General features: G+C 34.3%; 1 protein-coding gene across 1 annotated transcript in view; it reads right to left on the bottom strand.

The window, feature by feature from the left end:
• Window positions 1–1,495: 1,495 nt before the first annotated feature.
• The window catches only part of IFT80 (intraflagellar transport 80), a 69,714-nt gene continuing 53,428 nt past the window's right edge, over window positions 1,496–17,781 (bottom strand). The window contains exons 11-19 of the mRNA XM_019471974.1: window positions 16,642–16,805; window positions 11,941–12,005; window positions 11,000–11,135; window positions 10,163–10,310; window positions 9,216–9,387; window positions 6,260–6,349; window positions 5,994–6,166; window positions 4,721–4,844; window positions 1,496–1,898 (exon numbers count right to left, since the gene is read on the bottom strand). Coding sequence (XP_019327519.1) covers window positions 1,785–1,898; window positions 4,721–4,844; window positions 5,994–6,166; window positions 6,260–6,349; window positions 9,216–9,387; window positions 10,163–10,310; window positions 11,000–11,135; window positions 11,941–12,005; window positions 16,642–16,805 — 1,186 coding nt within the window. The 3' untranslated portion in view covers window positions 1,496–1,784. The remainder of the gene's footprint in view (window positions 1,899–4,720; window positions 4,845–5,993; window positions 6,167–6,259; window positions 6,350–9,215; window positions 9,388–10,162; window positions 10,311–10,999; window positions 11,136–11,940; window positions 12,006–16,641; window positions 16,806–17,781) is intronic.

Raw genomic sequence — 17,781 nt, 5'->3', positions numbered from 1 at the left:
CCCCCCCCCCCCCCCCCCCCCCCCTAGCTGCCTGCCAGGTTAAACCACAACACCTAGGAACTAAACAACCTTTCCCATCACCTACAAATACAACACTTCTCATTAATACTGAGAAGCTTCAAGTTGGAGATCCAGCTTGAAGCACTGTGGTACCACTTTCTGTGAATGACATCGACATCAACCTGAAGGGCAGTCAGTCTATGACAGTACCTTTGCAAGCGTGGCATCCATTCCATTGTTTTATCTCATCTTTGCAATGGTTAATTGTTGCACCAGGCATTTTTAAGAAGCTGAGTGAATTTGCTGCCTCTGCTGTACTTCCAACTGGCCCAAGAATAAAAGAGCAAGATTGAGCTGAGACCCTGAACTTTGTATCACCACTAGACTGGTCTTCAAAAACTGCTTACACTGCATTACAAATCTGAGCCAGGCTTCATAAATTTAACATTAAACACTTGCCATTAGTGATATTTTGGGCTCAATTCTGGAATTAGTAAGTGCTTTCTGCAAGGCAATGGAAGGTGAAGGTGTTCACTTTGCCACATGTCAGTACACCAGAATACTGCGGAGCTTCTAATGAGCTACATCAAAAATGGCGTTTTATTTAGCAGTCAGGTAAATCAATGGAGATCACCTAATGCATCATCTATTAGATACATTTAAAAAAAAAAACTTTGTTTTTACTAAGAAATTTATGAACAATGCAAAAAAGTGCCATATAATGATTTACAAAACAGAAGAAATTTGCCAGATATACAGATATTTAACAGTTTGATGGTAACATTTGAAAGATACATATTATACAAGGTCAATTATGAATAACCTGCTCACGTATTTGTAATGCAAAGGGCTTCTGCAAAGACCATCTAACAAATGCAGCCACTTTCATATGTAAAACAAAAAATATATCTTGATGAAATAACACAAATGTAAAAACAATAATTTCAAATCAAGTGCTTTGGGCAGAAAAAATATGTGGAAAGCTTTTCCTTATTTTAAATGAATATATTTTAACCTTAAGGAAGCTCTGAATATTGTTGTCAATTATACGTGTTAAATGTTACAAAACCAAACAACAATGCTGTTTGTTACTTCAAACAACATTCAAAGCACATTCCATAGTATTTTAAACAATTTACATTATCTCAGAAAATACCCTTTAATGCTAAATAGCTTGCTACAGTGACAAACCTATGTTGCTGAAATAATCTGAAATCATCTATTGAAGAACTTGCTAGTACACATGTACTAGCAGAAATATGTATTACCGAAACTGAGTGAAATATTCTTTTGTACTTTATAGGTGCAAGCTCCTTCTTTAATTTTCAACACTTACAGTTCACTAAATTTGTTTTAGGGCAATTTAAACAAGTCTTTTCAGAGGTCCCTGAGGTTGCAGAAATAACCAAGCTACTTAACTAGGTGCTTAAACAAGGAAATCAGTACTTAATTAGAGGCAACCAAGGTTAAATAATTTTAATGGCAATGAAAATTTAAAAGCCACTAACAGAAAGACAAAAGTTAATTTCCCTTTTTTCTCATACATGTATTATGGACTAAAATGTAGCTACTCACTGGAGCTAGGGCATCAGAACATAAACCCAGCTCAAAATGAGACTGTAGTAAATAAATAATTCCACCTGTCATCCAACAATTAACAAGAACTAAACCAATTCTCACTTCTGTTCCCTGCAAAATGTTTGCTGTTTTTTTTATTTATGTTTGTCAAAATATGCCAGTACAAAATATTCAAGAAGCACTTATTAATGTGACCAAAAGGACAGTTATTGCTGTACAGTTACACTAGCTCTCACTGCGGGACTGGCTGCTGCTCGTTCTCTTTCTCTAGCAATTTCCATCTCTATTTTGGCTTTGATTTTATTCCAATCAACTTCCAGCTGTAAGAACAGAAAGCGAGTACACAGAGGTTAACTAACATTTATATAGAGAGGTCAAACAGATAGCTATTCACTAACAGAAGAATTTGAAGTTATAATTACAAAGTGACCATATCAATCATTATATAGTTCTCCATGTATAAGCGAGAACTTATACTAATGGAATGTGTGAAGGCACAGTTGAGTTCTAACAAACTGAACTTTCCACCTTTAAAATAAAACAAACTTGATATATTTTAAAGATACTTACACATCTCATTGTGTCTAGCAAAAAACCCCCAACATTAAAACACAAAAATAACTCGGATCAACTTGCATCTAATTTAAATGTAATGACATCTGTGTCCTGTTACTGAGAATATAGCCCTTTATCAATAATACATGCAGTGATGTCTTTTGACTGCACCTAAAGTCCACCAAGTAAACTGATAGCAGTTTACTTGTTATCTGATATAACAGAAATCAGATTGCTGCTTGATATTTGTCTTCTACATCAATAAATGTTTTAGCTTTATCTTGGCATTTCTCCAGCTGCAGAGAATTGTCATCTTCTGGGTGTATTCTATTTCAGTGAAACTTCAGACAATAGATATAGTACAGTATCCATGGTACAGTGAGGTACAATAGTTGCCTGTGTTTCCAAAAATGCTTGACAAGAAAGAATGGATCATGGTGCATTTGATGACTACAAAAACATGTCCAAAAACTGGGCAAAAATGTAATCACGAAGTTCAGTTTCATTGCTGAAGAATTAAGACTGTCAAAGATGGGATGGGAAAAAAATCTCAACTGCTGCACAGGGAATTTTCAGAGTAGCTGTTATTCTGTTAACTAAGTCATGAAATAACAAGGAAGATTCTCTACAAGGGAAGATGTAACTGCAATACCCACATTCTCATGTGAAAAGGTTAATCCCTCAATTCAGGATGCATTTACTGGGTCCAGGTGCTTTGGATCTGATGACTGAAATCTTTATGGAGCTCTAAGAAAGAATGTGTTTGCTTTAACAGATGTCACACAGATGCTAAACATACCACATATAGGGCTAATTCTGCCATCTAGCCCAGAGAGCTACTTGCCAGTGAAGCCAACAACCCCTGCCAGTGACACCTAGTAACTGCCAAGATATGGATTCTCAGTATACATATTAGGTTCGTAATACCTTATAAATAAAGATGTGAGATATAACAACTAAGTACATTGTTTAGATTCCGTATCTGATTGCACATCAGTGCTCTCAGCTGCAGTATAGAAAAGAGGTAAAAACTCCTTACTTAAGCCTGAAGGAGTTTTAGGTGGTGAGAGGGAAACTGAGACCCTTTTTTTTCTCCTGTGAAGGAACAGCAGCACAAAATCCTGCTTTTCTCTTCAATGCGCTTAACATTTCCTTCTAACTTTGCTATATGAGTCTGACAGGCTGCATTAAGAATTTAGTTACCACCATAGCCAAGAGTGTAAAATCTACTTCACTGAGTAGGTTCCCTCCTAGTTTCAGATCCAGCTGACAAGACCTCCAAAACACGGATGCAGAATATAGCTCAAGGACTTCTTTATTCCAAGAACCTTCTGCAGTCTGAGGCCCAAGTTTCAAGACTAGGTGCAAGGTGAAACAGGCTCCACTCGTGTCACTCTGCTCACACCTTGTCACTGACAAGGTGTTGTTGCTTAGGAACCCTTCCAGAAACTACAGCTTTCTTGAGGATTTAAAGACAGGACAGTACTATCTAAAAAGTCTCTTTCAGAAGCATCAGGGGATTAACATGATTTTTGCTCAATAATGGATTTAAAGTATGTAGAAGACATAATTCTGGCATAGCAGCTGAAATTGCTGCATGATAAGAGTGCTTGGAATCTGTTCTGTTATTTTTCTGTATTTTCTAGGTAAAGTACTGCAGAATGGTTCATTGGGGAGCTAGATATTGTGCAGATTTTTATTCTTGTTTAGGAAATGAAACATCCTTAGAAGTGCTAAAAGCTAATGACTTACATTAGAAATCGAGCTTTATTGAAAGTGTAATGGGCACTGTCCAATTAAAGGATCTGAGCTAACAGCTCAGATGTATTTCCTGATCCATCAGCTACAGTGGATGAAAGGATCTGACACAGTCGAAGTACACGCCTCTTCTTATAGTTTCACCCTCAGAATGCGAGGGGAAGTGCAGGAAGGACATAAGGGCTGCTCAGTGAAATTGCTGTCTAAGGTGCACATGTGGTGCCTCTCATAAAGGAAACGCGCAGAAATACTCCAGCGGAATCTAAGATACCTTTAGCTTATGAACTGTAAGATCTGTCCTCAGTCTTTAAGATCTGTGAAATGCTAATAAATTGAAATGACCTACTGATGATGGAAAGGGTTTCCAGAGGTTTGATGAAATTGTATATTTAGCTATCTATCATATTTGGCAGAATGGTTCGTAGTTCACTCTTAATATATCTGGATACCTTCAAAGTTTGTTATTATTGCTATCCATAAAATTACATAAAAATGTTGAAGACATTTAAGAGGTACACACTCAACTATACTAAGGTCTAGCTCCTTGTTTATGGAAAACAACTGTGCCTTCATTTGTATAATCGTTGCCAGATACTAATTATATACATTCCGTACCTGTGCCCTCAAATAAAACACATGCACAACTATTACTAGCCAAGTAGCCACACATCAAGCTATGAACTTGTACTCAGATGTAAAATCTTAAGATTTGTGTCCACGTTTGAACGAAAGAAGGAAAATGTAAGAGCAATTCCCCCCTACCCTCCCAAACTGGCTACAAAGAGCAGGCTGACCTAAAGCTGTAGGAATAATTCTAAGGAATACTTACACCTTCTGCATATTGCAAAAATCTTTTGTTCGTTTCTTTTTTACCAAAGTCCTCTAGGAACTTCTGTCGATAAGCCAGGACTGTGTCAACATGTGTCTTGTGCTTTACTGCTAGTTCTAGGGCCCTGGAATAAAACAGAAATGGGCTTGTCAGGCTATATAAATGCTCTGGCACAACTACAGTCACCATGGTTTTGCAAAACGATATGCTGAAAAGCGTTTGGGCTGCAGGCAAAGACTCCTAATCTATAGTGCCAAGCAGTTTTACATTAGTATCAGTCACAGGAGGTTAAAAGTAGCCAGCAAAGGAGACTGTCTACTTTATGATGTATGCTATGAAAAATATCCAACAATTATTTCTGTTGACAACCTCATCACATCATTGGAGTTTGGCAATAGGAGTCTTTTTATTTCAAGGAAATAAAAGAGAATGGTTAGAGTTTAGCACTCTCAATATAAAGAGGCAAAAGTAATGATTGTTAGTAACTTTATTACAATCGGGAATCGCTTCTGAACAGTGTCACAATACACATTTATGGCATATGCTATACAGCATTTACGAATATTCTATAGGTGGGAAAGATTAGTAATTGGATTAGTGTAATTGATTACTCTCACTTCTGTTTTCTTCTCAATGGCATAAGGAATACTTATGTTTGAGATACACAGTTTTTAGATGATACACATTAGGCAACATAATAAAAACCCCACAGATATGTGGGGGAAAAACAACTTTTTGCCCACAGTGATATTAATATAATAGCAGAGAAATTAGTAGTAAATGGCCTCAGAAGATTCTGTCAGAAAACGTGGGGTTTTGTTTAAAGGAGAAATTCCTACTTTGTTTTCTCAGGCCTAATTCATATTTCATCCACCTACACAGTGCTGGGAGTCTGAATAACCACATATCTATTTTTAGCAACAAGACATTTCAAAACAGCCTTAATTCTTTGAGGGTCACATACAGTTTGAGGTATCGCTAAGGACTTTTCTATGTTAACAATAATGAAAAAGCAAAATGTTGTTTAAAAATGCTTCCAAGCATGTTTTGGACTTTTATCACAGAATACTTGTATCTTCTAAATATGACAGAAAAAAAGTTACTTCTTTAGTTATTGTCAGGATGTGGTTTACTTCATCTTTTTACAGCTCAGGGCAATTACAGATAGGAAATTAGTCAGCTAAGTATCTCCAATAAAACAACTGATCTAAATAATTTACAAGTTACCTCAGTAAAACTGCTTATAAACATATTGTGTTTGAAGAAATACTACCTATCCCAATTGTAAAGATTAATGTTGACTTGAATAGCTTGATAAATAAGGCTTGCTTGAAGAAGCAGGGTTTCAGCTTCTTGGGTGTTTCCACTGAACAGCAGTATATGAGCCATCCTTGACTCTCTTGATGGAAGATCTTTGATGGAATTGATATACTGAACTTTGTCAATCTGTTAACGAGATGTACAATAATTTAATAGTGGAAATTAATGAATAAAATTAATTTTGCAACAATTTAACTGGAAACAGCTCCATTTTCTTACCTCACCAATTGATGCATAGGCGATTTCTGCTGTAGCCATGTCTTTGTTGGCAATCGCCATAGCAGCTAAACATGCCCACATAGTTTGATCCTGAAATTAAAAAAAAAATGCAACTCCTAAAACTTCAAATATTTATTATCATGCTAAAAATGACTTCTCAAAGGAAGTATACAGTCCTGAAAAGAATGTGGTCTAAGTCTCTTATTAGAAAGTCACTACTTAATTATTTCTCAGAACTCCTTCATTATAAAAACATTGATGTTGTGATCAGTTGAGACTAACAGTGTGGCTGAATGAATCATTAGTTTTCAGCATCTCAGACAGTAATGAACTATTGCCATCGTATCACTTTATGATCTCATCATCGATGCCCCTGTCATTACTTGTGGAACTATGCTGGAAACCAAAGCACTGGTTGTAGTTAAAAAAATTATTTTAACCTGGCTAATCTCAACCTGGCCTCACAAATAACTGTACTGGAACCATGATGCTGACAATAACAATAACTGTACATTTATCATAAATGTACTACAAATGAAAGAAAGGAAAAAAATTACTTGACTGTAGAACAATGAACCTGCTGAAAAGTAAAAAGAGCTTCAAAAGTTCTGTCTCCTTTGTGATATCTTCAGTACATTTTATGTTTAGTATTAAGAATTAGAAAAACTTAGTGGTAATATTATTATTACACCCTTGTTTTCTATTTTCATGACTTTTGCTTTTTTTTTTTTTTTTAACACAACCTTAAGGAAACCCCACTAACTCAGAAAAACATTTAGGAAGATCCTGACATTTTGGTATATTCCCTTTTCAAGTCTGACAACATTATGACAAAGATATACTACTAAAACATATTAGTTAATATAGTTTAGGCTACCACATCTGAAAACTCTAGTTCAGACAGGAAAAATATAATTTTGAATGCACTTGGTAGTCCACGTGCACTCTAGGAATTAAGTGGGGTTTAATATTTTTGTTAAATATGTTCAGTAACAAATTTGAAAATAAACACTTTGCAATGTCAATAGGTTTTTAGAAGCAGCATAGGATTACTATTGATTTAAATCAGATATACAGCTACATCGAGTATGCTCTAAACATATTCCCATGCCCTGTCTCACAATCGCTTTTGTATGAAACAAAACTGATAAGACCCACTGAAGCTAATGAAATACAGTAATTTAGCCTAAGGCTGTGGTTTCACTATCACCATCTCTGCACATGTTCCTACTCTGGCCACGTGTTCCTACTCTTTACCATGATTCAGGACAAGATAAACTTTCGTGCTGGTAGCCCATAATTTGGGAGAGTTAAAATTGTTCAGAGAATCAAATGCTCATAAAATCTTTGTCATGTTCTCTTCCCACTTCCCTATTATTTAGAAAATTAGGTGATAAAATGCTGAAAGCTCAGCCTGAAATTATTCAAGAGACCAAGTTTCTAGGAGTTTTTCACCAATAGGTCTTGCTGTTCTCTCTTTCCTCAGAAAGATGGTCCATTTTCTTATTACTGATTGGAAATACTTTGAACTGTCTACCTGAGTTGCCAAAATCAACAAAATAGCCCTGTATCTCCATGAAGAGTTTATGAATCTTGAAAAATAAACAAAGGACTTAAGGCAAGACCTGCTGTGATGGCTCTCTGTTTACCTTGGTGTAAGGGTATTCCAGATCATCCCTCAGCCCAAGCACAAATTGTCAAATAGAAAGGATGTTCACACCATCTAGTTTAGGCTGGTTTAGATTACCTTCTATCAAAGACAAAAACTTTCTTTTGTGAATCAGTGGAAAGGAGAAGTCTTCAAAGACCGAGACCTAGGTACCTAACTTGGATGCTTAAAACCAGATGACGTGAATAACTCTTCACTCTGAAAATAAAGATTTTTACAGTTTTTCTTGAAAGGCCTTCGTCACTTGTTGACTGATACGGACTACTGAGGGAAAGCTCATAAAAAAGGACAGTGAAAAAACATGATACCTATATTGGGATTTCATTAAAAAAGCCCCAAAAATTTTAAACATTTTTCCTTTTAAGTACATTTAAACTCATTGGATGACGCTACCCATAAGAATGAAGAGGGTGCATGAGAAGTTTGACAAAAAAAATCCTTGTATTAGAACCTTCATATTAATCAGAAAGAAACAATATTATGAATATTACCACCTGATACAGATGTTTTATTTTTAAAGAGGATGCATTTAGATTACTCAAAAAAGTTAACATAATACTGTATTTGAAATTGGAAATCCCAGTTCCTATTGCCAAATACTGGAATAAAAGCCTACTATTAGAGGGGTAACACTCAAAGTAAAAATCATTATACAACCCAAGTTATCTGGATGTGTATTGATTTAATAATGCAAATAAAAATATTTGAAATACACATTTAAGGTCATGATTATCATACGAAAGTGCTAAACTCTTTTCTAGGAGTAAATGGGGGAAAGGAAGCAGGGTTTGGGGGGATTTTTGTTTGTCTGTTTTAAAGACTGACAGACTCACCTCATCTGTTGCTGTTGCCTAAACACATACAAAAGAAAGCAAAGGAAAAAAAGAACAAAAACAAGTGAAATAAAATATGAAAAAATACTAGGCAACTGTTTGTGGAGATGCAGATCATTTTTAATTGGTTATATTAAGGCCTAGTCCTGAAAACTTAAGCTTATTACTAACTTCTGTGAATACCTGTGTTCAATCCATCTGGACTTCAGTGTGAATAAAAATAAGATTTTTTTATTATGTATAATGAAAATTATGAAATTATGCATATGTATATTATGCAATTATGAAAAATGTATCATTTTTCATGACCAGCCTAAAAATAATCAGCAACAAAGCAGAAGAATGGAAATGAGATGTAACATCTGATATGCAATTATCATTATTAAAGTAATACTTGAAAACATAAATATTACAGTGAAATCATATCTGAACATTCCCTATAATTAGCATTTACCTTGACAAAGCGGCACAATCTGACGGCATCTTCCCATTTAGAACTACTAACATATTCATGAAGAATCGCAGGATAAGGTGAAATATTAAGGTGAATAAGTGAACCATCTGCTCTTCTAATTGTTATTTGATTTCCTACAAAACGTACAATCTGGGGATTTTTGCTAAATTCACTGGGTAGAGAAAGAAAGGTAAGTTAATATTAACTTCTTTCTTACTGGAAAGAACATTTGGAATTTAAAGAAATCTTTGTTTCAAAATTACAAAATGATTATACTTTATTTTCAGAGCATATAAAAATCTAAGCACCTAGTTATTCAACAGTTATATCCAACAGGTAGTTGTAATGTTCTCTAAAAATAAAGTGATAGTTATGCACATTCACTGGCTGTAAGGCAACTGCAAACTGGGTATTTGTGAAAAAATTTTCAAATACTTTTTCAGTAAAAAATATTTGGGCTCCCATAACTCTTAGAATGAAATAATGAATTCAGGTATTCTTTATGAAGAATTTCATATCACAAAGTATACAGGCTGAAGTAAACACGTAAAGCAAACATGCCGAGCTAGAAATAATATTATCTGTGACCTAATATCTTGATACTTTTAATTTCCAACAGATACTTTAAACAGATTTTCTTTTTTGTTTGTTTTTTTACAAACAACTAAGGCAGTATTTCATGGGATATGATTAAAATTTTGCTTTTGCATCAAGATGGTATTCTACTTTTAAACTGCGCATCATCATTTCAACTCCAAACTTTACGATATACGTTACAAAAGACTTTTTCCTCATTTCCTAATCAAGAAGTAGTAACATGAAAAGAATTTTAAAAGTTGCAACCCTGGCTTCTACTTCAACTGCCAAAATTAACGTAATTCTTTAAGGAGTGAGTAAACTAGTTAAAATACATAATAATACTATTTTGATCAAAAAGGATATATTACCTTGCATCTTTTTCATACAAAGTTTTTGGCAAAAGATCTTTATCTACATAGACTGTGTTGGGGTAGTACCAGACTGTAAAACGGGTATCTTGAATCCCACAAAGAATGTTAGACGTGTCATTCCAAGCCAAAGTTTGAACCATTGTCCCTTAATATAAAGATAACAGAATAATATGCATTTCCACAAGAAACTTCAAAATAAAGGTACACTTCTTAAACTGTAGTAAAAGGGTAATTATTAGTCATTCTTAGTTCCTTTTATAAGGACTGTTTTTAACCCCCTAGTTTGTAAGGTAACAGCTTACAAACTTTCAGCCAAATTCAGTTCTCTCTTTCTGAAAGAAAGTTATTTTCAGAATAATGTTTTTTGGACTTAGTTTTGAGACTGGAGATCAAAACTAACACACTGGTCAGACTGCACCTTCGTACTTACTGGATCATGTATCTGTCTACAGCATTTAAACTTTTAATTAAAAATATTATTAACTTAAGAGTTTGCATTTGCAAGAAAAATGTCTGAAAGATTCTGTATTGAATAATTCTGAGGAATACATCCTTCTCCAATATCCTCTTAGCTGCTTGCTCCGGAATGCAATAACAAATCCTTAAATGTTAACAACTGCTTTACATGTAACTGATATAAAAATTATCAGAATTTAGATAAAATGTACTAAAATTGTTTTTACCACTATCTTATGAAAGGCATGGGACTATTTCTAATGTTTTTTCAAGTCCAATTTCACTATTAATTAAAAAGCAAAATTTTGTCTCTTGTACTAGACAAAAGTCTATTTGCCTGCTAGCTTGTAGTTAAACATTATTTTGAATTTTTCTTACCTATTTTGACAATCTTCTGTTCTTTTCCAAACCGTTTAACTGAAGTAATGTAAAGATCTCTGTTCTTATCAATAAAAGCTATTTTTCTTTCACTTGTAAGTCCTTTCTGGTCCAAAGCAATCTCCACAATTTCTGTCTGAAAAGGAAAAAGAAAATACATGATTTTTATTTTGGAGATTCATATCACAGAAAGCATGTGATATTCAAACAAATGAATGCTTTACTAAAAACAAGGCACAAAACTCTTGAAAAAACTCGATTGTGAAGACACTTTATGTGTGTCTTCTCTGTTGAATGAAGCATTATATAAATTGAATTTCATGTAGATTAAAACAAAACTGCAACAGAGAAGAGTTCGCAGTTTAGGAATTTACTACAAAACTACAGAAATACAGGTGGCAGTCTCAAAGCAAAAGCTGCCTAAAAGATGAATGTTTATTCCTCTATCCAAAGAAGCTGCCTGATTTTGCTTTTGTTGTATACCAGAAGAGTGAAGAAAAGTAAAATGCCGTTCAGGCAATCATTTTTGAAGTAAAACCAGTAAAAGCTCAGACTGAAGACAGACAGCTTTTCACTGATGTTCTTTTCTTCAGTGTTAAGAACAGGTCAGCACTAATAAAAGTTGCTTTGGAGTACATGCAAAGAAAACTCAGTTGATCAGTTTTACTGCATAACAAAACTATTTACCTGTAGTTTCAAACTCTTATGTGCATGGGAAACACATGCCAGTAAATGAACACAACCTATAGTATATCCCTTTGTATATCAACACTGCATAAAGAATCTGATTTTTGTTATAAGAGTCAGCTAGAGTTGTCAAGCTCCTTTCTATTAAGATTGTAAACCTTTAATAGGTTATTAGACCCATTATTGAGGAAACCCATTATTGATTCTTAATTTCAAAGTATAATAAAAAAGAGACATTATATCCTTTGTCTTACCTTATGGGTTAGAGGCTTTCCATCACCCAATGGCTTTCCAGATAAAGCTTCAAATATGTAGATAACTGAAGAAAAAAAAGAATGGTTTATTAGTTAAAAGCAACAGTTCTTCATAGATGTTTCATGCAGTTCCATTCATTTTCAGAGTACAATTTACTGCAAGTGGATACTTATTACTGTGTGCTAGATTTACCAGTGACTTTCACACTCTGGTCAAAAAAGAATCTTACAGTTGGGAAAATGTAACCGTCATAGTCTGCTGAGCTTAGGAATAGTTTCATTTTGCAATCAGAGTGATCTGTGAAAATTCTCAAACATCATTCTTTTCAGAGCATTGATAGCCATTGAAACATGATATTATGGATTGATACAGAATTGAGAAAACTAATGTTTTACTTCCTATCACAGCTCAAATGGTCATTTACAGAAATGACACTGAATTCTATCTGATGCAAGTTTGTACCCTGCATTCTGAATAAATTAATGTTACCAAGGCTATCTGATAGATTTACTCAATCTTAACTCACAATTTTGATGAATATGAAAGTTTAGGAAGTGATACCATTGACTGATATATTTTCCTAAAGGAATTAGTATCAGATATATAGAAAGCTGTCCTCTGAACTATCGGGTAAAACATTCTTCAGAAGCATTCTCTGTTTTGTTAATAATCTGCTCTATTTTGAATTCTTAATACAGTGGTCCCTGGGCATATTTTGCTCCAGGACAGTTTAGGGTTTCTTCTTGTCATGATGATACAGTTAATGACAATACATTAATAACTGGCTTCCTCAAAAAGTATTTGCTTTATCCAGATATACTTGAATTTTATATTTAATTACTGCAATCTTCACCAAAAGTCCATCTGTTCCACTCTCTCCCTGTCTCACCCTCAAAAAAAAAGAAAACAAAAAAAACCTCCAAAAAACCCCCACCTACATCATCTGTACTTCTGGGATATCCAGTGAAGACTCAAATTTGCAACTTGCCTAAAAATAAAGTTTCTCTTTCTTTCTTTCTGTCTCTCTCTCTCTATATACACGTGCATGTGCGTGTGACGCACATACATCTATGTGTGTTCAAAAACTATTCATACATACTTTATATATAGTCTGTGAATATACACACAAATTCAGACAGATGTAGGTAAACTATTCAAACCTAGAGAAAACAGTAACATTATAAGGAACACCAGCTGTAATTTAAAGCACATGATTCCGTGTTAGTTCATGGAAAACACAGATGTGACAGAAACATTTCAGATGTTAATAACACATCCCACCTGCGGTTTCAACACATTACCTGTAAGTATACAATATAAGGTGAACATACACATTCATTCCAAAGGATGGCGATGTTAACATGTTAATCCTGCTGTGCATTTCTTTCACCAGGACACAGGATGTTGGTTTGAGGTCAATGGTTATACAGGCAGAATTAAAAAAAACAACTGTAAGAGCAGGTGTTCAGAAAACATTGGTTGAGTTTGCAGAGGAGGAAAAGAAAGGGTTTTGCACAAGTGTTGCTCTTGGCAGCTGGCTAAATATACAAAAGAAAACTAGCTGCTCCTGAGAAGTGGTATTTTTCTCACTTTTACGCATGGCTCCCTGCATGAAATTTATTTTGATCTAGCTATACAAGCCAATTTTACTGCTACTATACCAGCTATAGGAAGTGAGATTAAGAGAGTTTTAAAGAAAACTGCTGTACCTAATTGACAAGTAAAATTGGTAAAAATCTACAATGCTTATTAAGGTATTTCAGAAAATAAGTTTGGGGTTGGTTTCCCTCGCTCCCCGCCCTATCTGGAACAACTCCACATTGCTTTACAGTCATTTAGAACCTAAAATATATCTTTTTAATGTGTATAAATTAAAAATATAAACAAAGGGCATTTTCTCACTTTGAATATCCAGAGAAAGAGAACAGCCGCTGTGCCTTTTAACACACACGTTCTATTATCACGGAAAAACTGCTCCTAGGGCCAGCACTTCCCCTTTTGAGAATAGGCTCACCTCCCTCTTCCAGCTTCACTAGAGATTGAAGAAGGACTGTAAGTGCAGAGGTACCAATCTTTTGTCTAGATTACTGAAAGAGGAAGAATATCCAAGTAACAACACTGAAGCACAGCAAGTCATATCTTTCTCTGTTTCAGAGTAAATTCTGAATGTGTTTGTGTGTGTGACGCACATACATCTATGTGTGTTCAAAAACTATTCATACATACTTTATATATAGTCTACACATATATAAACTATATATAGTTTACACATTCTACGATGTGTAAACTGCTTCCTGTATCAAACTGAGCTATCTTAGATATTTCTATAATGCAGTGCATCATGAAAAACAGACCTGCCCTCAAAATAGGGCAAAGAAAAGAAAAACGTTTCTGCTGGGGTGAGTCGAGAAGAATAAACAGGCCTAGATAAGCCATGGTTTCCTGTGCCAAGAATCTGTTTTCCCATGTGCTGGCATATTATAAGGCTTGTACCACTACTAGTGGGACTCGTATATAAAAAAAGAAAGAAAAAGAAAAAAACCCACCCCTACTCATTGCCCTGGTGGAAACTCCTTTCAACAGGATCATTTGAAAAGCTTATCTTGAAAACATAGCCAGAAACCCAGCCTCTGTAAATTACAATTTTGATGAAGATTAGCCTGCATGCAGGCTGACAAGATTTTCAGGACACTAACAGGAATGCTTGGGAGGTGGAGATGCTCTTCAGTCTATTCAGGAAGATGGGCAGGGGAACGGGCAAGAGAGTGAGTTTACCATCAAAATCTTAAATATGCATGCATATAGACAGCAGTTGATATTTATGGATGAATTTTCTATATAACCTCAATTTATTTAAAATACTTCTATTGTTTTTATTCTAACTGCATCTAAGTGTCAATATGGCAATAAAATAAAGTCTGTTATACATATTAAGTAATATATAAACAAACATACATACACTTGTGTAATATAAATACAAAGACACAGAGTAAAAGAGAAAAGACCAGAAATAAGATGCAACTTTTCACTTATCCATTTTTTTTTGCAAACTACTGCTTTCTTCTGAATAATTTACACTGAAATATTTTTGCTAATTAAAATCCATTTTAATTATTACACAGCTATTTTAGATATCTTTAATGTCTTGATGCTTGAGGATAATATTTTCCTTTGTTGTCCTTAAAAATGAAATGTACATTAGTTATATTACTACTCTTTAAAGTAATTATTCAAAATGCATAATATCTAAAATAAATATCTAAAATAGCTGTGTAATAATTAAAGTATTTGTTTTCAACATAAAAGAGAAGGTTGTACAAGAAAAAAAAATACATATATTGTGTACAGAGCAGCAAAATTGCTTTGTAACAAGGAAGTGAGAAAATTCTCACCTAATTTTTTTTGCTTGGCTCTTTTGCTTGGCGTGGGATATTTTAAAGGATTATTACAAGGGTTTTTCTCAGTCATCAAGTAATTTAAGTTGTGGGTTATATGCTGAGAAAACTACCATGCAATCAGTACTAAAGGGCTAACTCACTGCTTATAATAATCAGGATCTTCTTTTGTCTTTCGTACTTCACACTGAAAGGTTTTTTCTATGGCAAAAAGAAGGTAAGTATGATTCTTCTTTGCTGCAAGACAAAGAATTCTAAAATTCTGAAACTGTTTAAAATCTAATCATTAAGTCTAGGATAACAGATAGAGTTATAGATAATAGATTGAGTTAGTGTCAGTTGGAACCATGGGCAGGAAGTTTTCACTGTTTCACTCTGCAATAACAGCACCTCCTGTGCACAGTTCTTCCCACTGGTAATCCCCTTACTGGCCATATCGCACGAGAAATACAGCTATAGATAGCACTGCAACCCTGTATTGTAATATTTGTATGGCCTATAAATGGCACAGTTATAAAGTCAAAAGTCATAGTACCATGGGTTTTCCAGCAATGGAAGTGTCTGTCTCCAGCAGACACTGAAAATTTAAATTGTTGCACAGGCAAACTACACATTTGCATCAAGAGATAGAACAAAGGAAAAAAGCTGACTGACAAAAAGAGACTCCTGTAGCACTCATTAATGCAAAAATTTACCTGAAGCTCATTGGCCATGTTGTGTTTTATAATTATAGTGCTTTTGATGCCAAACCACAAAATCTAAGAGGATAAAAATCTTGAAGAACACAACACTGAGACAGAATGTCACAGCCTCGTAACTATAGTCATATCAGCTGCATATAAAACTTACACGCTGTAAAGACACAAAGCCGAAAAAATTAGAACAAAAGAACATCTGAGAACTAAATTAATCACAGCTAATGTACTGGTAGCTTCTAAGAGCAGCACTCAAGCAGAAAAAGTTGCTGAGGTACTTCTTTAGAAAAATCACATGTCAGGGAGTAAAAACCTACCGTTCAAGTATTTACTGTAAATATTCCGTGGTTCTCTGATGCATTACACACAACTGGAAGTTCAGAGACATATATCATTCTCTTCAAGTTTTTTAATCAAAGTTAAGCAAGACCCATCATTTTAATTAATTTTTATAATAAATATTATCTTTCATTTATATCATAAATAAATCATTTATGCTTTATGCTTTCTTTTTTACCACAACTATGCTAAGTAAAGTTAAATGGAAAGATCTTGAAAACTTCATAATGAATTATTAGCAAACATGGAACTATTCGAATGGAGAACTTACCCTTTTCATCAGCTTTGTCTTTTACTGCTAGAGTATCATTACTCAGAGATACCATCTGGGCATTTAAAATGTCTGTTCTCATTCCTGGAAATTTTGGAGAGGAAATTAATCTTCCTTCATATGAATATAAATAAAGACCTCCACCATCTACAAGAAGAAAATGCCTACAAAAAAACCCCAACAAAAATGTAAATCACTAAGTAATGAAGAAAAGCATAAAGACAGTTTCAACAATTTGAAGGTAATGGTCTAATATCCTGCAATTGTTTTCAGTTAAACTACATCATTTCTAAGCTTTACATTTCAAAGTTTATATTCTGATATTCCTTCTCTGTATGGAAGATTTCAGTTTTAATGTGAATGTTATCTTTTTCCATGAGAAATATTTATTATCTGGAATCACTGTGATTTTATCTGTTATAGATATTATGGCATTCAAATCTCATAACTCCAGATGACAAAAGCGTACAGCTGCAGACTGTACTCCCCACACATCACCCCATGAGACAATGCCGTGTGTATACATGTGAGAAACAGCTTTAATGTTTACAGCTAGCTTTGAAATAGTATTACCTGTATAATTTCCTTCAGTACAACTAGATTATAATGTAAAGCAAACAGAAGACACTTTCAATGAACTGATCACCTTCTATTACGATGCAGGGCTTCAGTGAAAAATAACTTATTTGCAGGAAAACTTTGCAAAATTTTATAAAAAATATAAATAATTCCACATAACAATAACTGTTTGGTAAGTACAGTATCTATAGTTCATAGACACAAAACACATCCATAAACAAAAAGCCAGTTGTTAGACCCTCTGCTGTTGTAAATGTTACCAATCACTGGCACCAAATGAACCACTGTCTGTTCGTACATTGTCTGTCAAGGTAGACTGGTTTTACCAAAACCTTAGATTCAGTTCTGTGGCATCATGATCACCTACACTGCCAAAGAATCTGCGTCATGTTTTCAAAATTTACTTTTAATCAGCAGTACAAAACTTCAGATCTAGAACCTGATCTTCAAAATCCTGTCCACTTGCTTACCCATTCTCTGCTGTAGTAACTTTGTAGACTAGGACATAAATGTTTAATCTGGGGCACTCAAAAATTCAGTGAGCATTGTGCTGCACTATGC

This window comes from Aptenodytes forsteri, unplaced genomic scaffold (genome assembly GCF_000699145.1).
Source record: "Aptenodytes forsteri isolate BGI_AS27 unplaced genomic scaffold, ASM69914v1 Scaffold299, whole genome shotgun sequence".
Classification (NCBI taxonomy): domain Eukaryota; kingdom Metazoa; phylum Chordata; class Aves; order Sphenisciformes; family Spheniscidae; genus Aptenodytes; species Aptenodytes forsteri.
Note: the sequence above shows the minus strand (reverse complement) of the source record. Positions and strands in the feature narration are given on the sequence as shown.